Here is a 6,643-nt window from a genome sequence, read left to right on the forward strand (position 1 = left end):
CAGCAGGAACCCCCAGGCCGTGTGTCTAGATCTCCATGTCCACGGGGCGGATGTTGCCCGTCTTGTGCTCCCTGACCCACAGCTCCCTGTCTTTGGCTGGGTCCACTTTTCGAAGCAGTTGGTCCACAGGCTCGACTGTCTGCAAGGGATGGAGAAGAGAGGTACCTTCAGAGGCAGCGGCCGAGCCAGGGACACATCCTCTGAACCACGCTGCCTGCACCCTCGCGCCTGTCAGAGCAGCCTCTCTAGAGGGTTGTGAGGCCCCGGGGAGGCCCGCGCGAGGGACAGACGTGGCGGGGGCTGGAAGACCCGGGGGCCTGAAGCTCTGGCCTCTGCCCTGCTTTCCCTCGGGCGTGTGACCCTCCAGACGTCAGCGTGGATGAAAGGGCAGGTGGCCCAAGGGTCTGTGACCTGCTCCTCCTTCCATCAGTCCCCACATTTACCACCTGAGAACAGGTCAAATGGAACGTCGGCTTGAGAGGTTCTGAATAGTTCCAGCATCGTAAGAAATTCGCCAGGGGAGGCAAGGACATCTCCAGCTATGTTAACTATCGTGACACATCACTCGGGATGGATTCACATGGACATCCAGGGTAACTGACATGTCCATCCCAAGAGGTCACCCGCAGGCCCGAGCCCGTGCCCACCTTCCGGACGGATTCATCTGTAGCAGCTACTTGACCTGCCACCACGGCACAGGGCCATGGCTCTCCCAGGCCCCACGCCCCCCCAGGGGCCCCGCTGGCCTCGGCCCGGGGAACTCACGCTTTGGTTGAACATGTCCGTCTCGTGCCGCAGCTGCGTGTACTGGCACAGATGCTGCCGGATCATCTCCACCCTCTCCACCTCCAGCCGTTCCAGCTCCTGCAGAGGAGGAAACCCGCAGAGACCTCTGAGGGTGTCCCTTCCACCTGGGGACCTTCCCCACCATGCGGGTCCCACCCCCCCCATACACAAAACACAGATGCTGCCTGCTTATCCCCCATCCTGCCTGACCCTCTGGGGTCTGACGAGGAACCCACCCCGTATCTGGGAGTGAAGGTGTAGCTGACGGCACAGCAGTTACCGTCTCCTGACTCTCGTTCTGCCAGGCACGGTGGGTGCTAAGAGCTTTACGGGCACTGTTTAATTGTCCTCATCATAATTGTAAGAGGTTCTCTTCTTACCCACATTCTCCAAACAAGGGAATGAACACCTACAGAGGTAACATCGCTTGCCCACAGCGACAGGGAATTATGGGAGTAGCGGGATTTGCACCAGGGTCTGTCGTGCCCTTAATCATGCTTCGGCACCACAGCCCCAGCCCCTGATGGCGTGGAGAGATGGAACACGTGCAGGAGCTTCTGCACCTCCAACTCTTGGGGCTTTGTCCCTGGACCTCTGCTGAGTGGCCTCGTCTCCTCTGTCCACCCCAAGCGCTGAGGGAGCCAGGAGGGCCAGGAGCAGGGTGGCCACTGTCAAAGGGAAGAGCGGAAAGCGTTTGCCCCTCGGATCCTAGGTGGCTCTGCATCTTTGGAATTTAGGAGATCCGGCTGCTATTCTGTGCACAACTAGGTCACTGTTCAGGTGATTAACCTGGGCATAGGAAGTAAAGCAGGGAGTTTAATTAGGAGATTAACCAGGAGGAAAACTAGGTCACTGTGCCCGGGGGAGGCCTCTAATCTGCTCGGGTGGACTGGCACCTGGGGAAGGCAGAGGGTTAGTCTCATGCTGGACAGACAGATGGACGGCGGTGGCTTGGGGGCAGCGGGACGGTGAGACAAGCACCTGGCATGATGCCTCCTTTCTCATCTGGCCTCATGACCCACGTGCCAACCCCGCTTCACCCCCTTCAGTGGGTGCTGACTTCACAGAAATACTCAACTTGGCTATTTTTCCTAAAGGGACCACTGTCTGCTTGGTTGACCCTGACCCCTCAGAAGGATGCAGCACAAGCCCATCGTTGCCCGTGTTCACACAGCTAGGAAGTGCCAGGGCAAGGATCTGAATCCACATAGGCTGGTCCGGAGTTGAGGTCTCAGTCCCAACACTAGAGCAGATCTAATGACCATCTCCACGGTCACCTCCACCCCATTGCCTGCACATCCACCACCATCCACCCAGGGATTCCTGAGTGCCCGCCCCTGCACAGACAAGCGTATGCATCTCTGGTCACTCACCAACGTGGTGGTCACCATCTCTTCAAACCACTTGGACTGGGCCTGGTTGTAGAGGTCCACACAGCGCATGAGGTCATCTCCTGGAAGGGCCAAGGCCACTGTCATACTCTGTCCTGTCCTCACCATGGCCGCCTTCTCCCACCTGCACCCCACAGCCAGGGTGATGGAGGCCACCATAAAGTTGCGGGGTGGAGAGAATGAGCAGAGCAAGAGAAGGGGGCAACCCAGCCTTACGAGAGGCCGGCTTCAGAGTGTCCACCTGAACTAGACTCCAGACACCAAAATCTCAGGAAGGGGTTTTCTCAGTAAGAATGTATGTATGGTGGGGGGGGGGGCTACTCCTAGGACCCCCAACTCTATCATGAGCCCAAGAAATGCTTCCTCTTCTAAAGATGGGAGTTTCATTTCACATTGGAGAGTCCTGCCTGGTTGAAACATGTGTCTCAAGCAACTTGCTACTAGTTAGAGTTAAAGAAGGGAAGTTTGCAAATCACGTGTGTGTGTGTGTGTGTGTGTGTGTGTGTGTGTGCACGCGTGTATGTATGTGTGTGTGTGTGTGTGTGTGTGTGTGTGTGTGTGTGTGTGTATGCAGCAGCAAAGGGGGGGTGGGTGTGTGTGTGTGTGTGTGTGTGTGTGTACATGCAGCAGCAAAGGGTGGGTGGGAAGGGAATGAGCTCTTTCTATAGTATTTTATTTCATAAGGGAGAGATCTTAAACAAATTATTTAACAAACTGCAAGTAATTGCAACATTACTAAGGTCCCAGCGTCCCAGACGCTTGCTACACAGAACACAGCTCCTGGGCCAGCAGCATCAGTACGCCCTGGGAGTTTGCTCGAAATGCAATCTCAGGATGTTTCTGAGACCTAGTGAATCAGAAACTATTTCCACAAGATCCTCAGGTGATCCCGGTGCACATCACAGTTGGAGAAGCACAGCTTGGTCTGCATGTAGTTTCCTGATCATCACAGGGCGCCAGAGAGAGGAAGACATCATGGTCTCTGCTCATGATGGGAAAACTCATGAGTGAACCCAGAGATCATGATGAACTCTTCAAAGGGATTCCTATAATGGCATCACCTTGCTCATGTGGGTTCAGATATGAAAGTGAAAGAAAGTGGGCAGAGTTATGCCCACATGACCCAGGGCCTGGCTCAGGGCCCCCTCCCCAGTGAACCATACACCATTAGCTGGGAGCGAAGCCTTGAGTAACAGAACCCAAATCAAGGCTCTGTTCATCTTGCCCTTGGTTCAAGGCCAAGGCTGGGCCCTTGATCCCAAGAAAGACTGGACTATAGGGAAGAAAGTGGATATTTCATTGCAGACGCATTCCCACCAAGAGCCTGTGCCTGACCGTGGGTGGGGTCACCCTATAAACACAATGTGAAACTCCCAAAGCCCTATTTGTTGATCCTGATTTTGACAACATGCTTCAGGAACTTCTGCAACCTCTGGAAATAGTATAGATGAAGGTAGGTGTGTCTCTTCTCTAGGCATCCCAAGGGTTTGAAATCAGGCCCTTCTGAACAGTACAGGTTAAGGACATGGATTCTGGAACCAGATCTGGGCTGTCATACAGCTCCACTGTTTACTAGCCGTGCAATCTTGGACAAGTTGATTCACCCTGCCTGTACCTCAGTTTCGTAATCTGTAAAATGGGGATAATAATGGTACCTTCATAGAGCCACAGTGAAGATTAAATAAGCACACCCCCTCCCAAAAAAAGAAAAATGAAAAAGAAAACACAAAGAACAAAATGAAAAGATAAACAACTTACGAAAAATATTTGCAGTTCAAATGACAAAAAGTTAATTTTCCTGGGCTTCCCTGGTGGCGCAGGGCTTGAGAGTCCGCCTGCCGATGCAGGAGACGCGGGTTCGTGCCCCGTTTCGGGAGGATCCCGCATGCCGCGGAGCGGCTGGGCCCGTGAGCCATGGCCGCTGAGCCTGCGCGTCCGGAGCCTGTGCTCCGCAAATGGGAGAGGCCACAACAGTGAGAGGCCCGCATAACGCAAGGAAAAAAAAAAAAAAAAAAAAAAAAAGTTAATTTTCCTTATCAATCAATCAATAAGAACAAGACCAGCCATTTGACATAAAAATGGGGAGAGCATATGAGTGAATCGTAAAAAAAAAAGCCACGATGATTTATAAGTCTAGTTTTAAAATGCTCAACTCCTCTCAAAAAGCAGTGGAAATTAAATTAGAAACAAAATACTATTTTTCACCAGATAGTTATGATGTCAAAATCTGAGAGCAGTCAGTGCTGTCAAGAGTTTAGGGAACAGGCGTTCACAGAGCTATTGGTGGGCGCCCCTCTCTGGAAAGCAACTTGGAAACATCTATCAAAATGAATACAAGCCTCTGACCTAGAAACCCCAACCCCATCTCTCTACTGTCTATATGCAGGTTCTGTTCCCCCCACCCCTGAGATGCATTTATAGTAACAGCATCACTGGCATTGGCAAAAACTCTGAAACAATCTAAAAGTCTTACAAAAATCAATTAGGGGAATGATGAAACAAATCTGGATACGATCATACACTTGCACGCTATTCAACTATTTAAAAAGTCTGATGTACGTGAATGGATGGGGAAATAAATTTATGGGTGATGGAATACAGCTACCTCTAAGATACATCAATTAAAATATAAGTTCAGAACACAGTATAATATGATTTTATGTATATGAATTTTTTTTTTTTTTTTTGGCTGCACTGTGCAGCATGTGGGATCTTAGTTCCCCGACCAGGGATCGAACCCGGGCCCCCTGCATTGGACGCACAGAGTCTTAATCACTGGACCGCCAGGAAAGTCCCTATAAATTTAAATATTAAAAAACATTAAAAAAAATTAAAACACTAGGATGTGTTGATGGTGATTATATCTGGGGAATAAGATTTTATATTCTTACGTGTTGATTAAAATTTTTTGTCAAGCAGCAATACTGTCTTTGTAATATAATTTTATTTTTTAATAGTTTAATCAATTAAACTAATTTAAATGTGCCTCTCCCATCCTCGGGTTCCCTTTCCTACTCCCAACGAGTATATTGTGGCTTCTGTTTCTGCATCCAATACTTTACCACTGTGCATTAAAGATCTTTATATAAAATGCTGTATTTATATTACACTATTTTGTTATGACATTTTTACACCACCTTATTTCAAAATGTCACTAAGGTGGCTGTTTCATCCTATAATGAACTAATTATACCAGGCCCACCAGAAGTTGGGGTGAAAGGGATTTAGAGACCATCTAATCCAAACCCTAGTCCCACAGCACACATTTTAATCCCAAAAAGCAAAACGCACTGTCCTTGTACACCACGAAACTGGTTTTTCAGAAATATTTAACAATTTTTTTTGTTAGATTACTGTTTCTCACTGGTTTTTCTCCCCCTTCCTTGTGCATTCGCTAATTTTTACCTCTAGGTGGAAGCAGAAGCTGACTCATTAGGGAATCTTTTGGAGAAAATCTGAAACACGGTTATTTCTTTAAACAAAATGTTGACCTCTGTTCTGGGGCAGAAGCCCATCACCAGAGGTGAACCTTTGGAGTATCACTCCCCGGGGAGGTGGGACAGCTTGGGTGGGTGTGGTTTGCACTTCCCCTAGGAGCTCCAGGCAGCGACAGGACCCCCTGAATTCCGGGTGCCTGAAGAGTCTGTCCACCTCCTGGCCAGAGATCCAGGGCTTGGACCAGAAGGAGCCCTCTGGCCCAAAGGGAGGGTGTGGGGAGCCCTGTCCCCTGCCACGGCCTGGACACAGCCGGGTCTGCTCCCCGCTCCACAGTCCCCCCCCAACCCCAGCCTCATCCTGTGGGATGCACGTTCACGGGCACGCCATCTCTCAGCCCCTCCTGTCTGTGTTTCTGTGACCAGGTGAGGACGGACGGGGGCAGCGGGCGACGGTGCCTCACTCACCCGCCTGTGTGGACTTCCTCCGCGCCTTCTTGATGTCCTCCTCCGTCTTGTTGCTCAGCTTTATCTCCAGCTGCTGGGTCTTCATCTCCAGGTCTCTCTGCCGCTCCGTGAGGGCTTTCCGGGCCTGGGGTCCAAGGACGTGAAGCTGTTCATGGGCTCAGAGCCAGGAAGGGCCTATGGGGCACACGGGGCCTGGCTTCCCCTTTTCTAGGTGAGTCCTTTCTTTCCCCTGCTTTTGTGGATGAGGCCACAGTGGCTCCGACAGGCTAAGCAGCTAGACCAGCATCACCCAGCCAGTTAGGGACCACGTGGAGGCTGCAAAGCATCCTCTCATCCCCATCTCTTGGCCTAGAGCAAGCCTCTCAGAGCATGTTTTCATTGGAGCATGTACACGTACTGGGGACCCAAGCGGTCCTAAAATCACAGCTTCTCCGGGGTGGCAGTGACCACAAAGGTCGATATCACTTCCCAGCAGTGCTTAGCAGCTGGTAGCACGAGGTTCCCCATTCTGGGGCAGGATGGGCCCTTTGGTGGCAGCTGCTGGCAGTGGGGGGGGGGGGGATT

The 6,643-nt window shown here is 51.2% G+C and overlaps 1 protein-coding gene across 1 annotated transcript in view; it reads right to left on the reverse strand.

Moving 5' to 3' along the window:
- GAS7 (growth arrest specific 7) overlaps window positions 1–6,643 on the reverse strand; it is a 211,149-nt gene continuing 204,506 nt past the window's right edge. Inside the window, exons 11-14 of the mRNA XM_007457844.1 lie at window positions 6,080–6,203; window positions 2,160–2,239; window positions 766–864; window positions 1–139 (exon numbers count right to left, since the gene is read on the reverse strand). Of these exons, the coding sequence (XP_007457906.1) occupies window positions 26–139; window positions 766–864; window positions 2,160–2,239; window positions 6,080–6,203 (417 nt within the window). The 3' untranslated portion in view covers window positions 1–25. The remainder of the gene's footprint in view (window positions 140–765; window positions 865–2,159; window positions 2,240–6,079; window positions 6,204–6,643) is intronic.

The sequence above is a fragment of the Lipotes vexillifer genome, unplaced genomic scaffold (assembly GCF_000442215.2).
Source record: "Lipotes vexillifer unplaced genomic scaffold, Lipotes_vexillifer_v1.1 scaffold611, whole genome shotgun sequence".
In the NCBI taxonomy this organism is placed as follows: domain Eukaryota; kingdom Metazoa; phylum Chordata; class Mammalia; order Artiodactyla; family Lipotidae; genus Lipotes; species Lipotes vexillifer.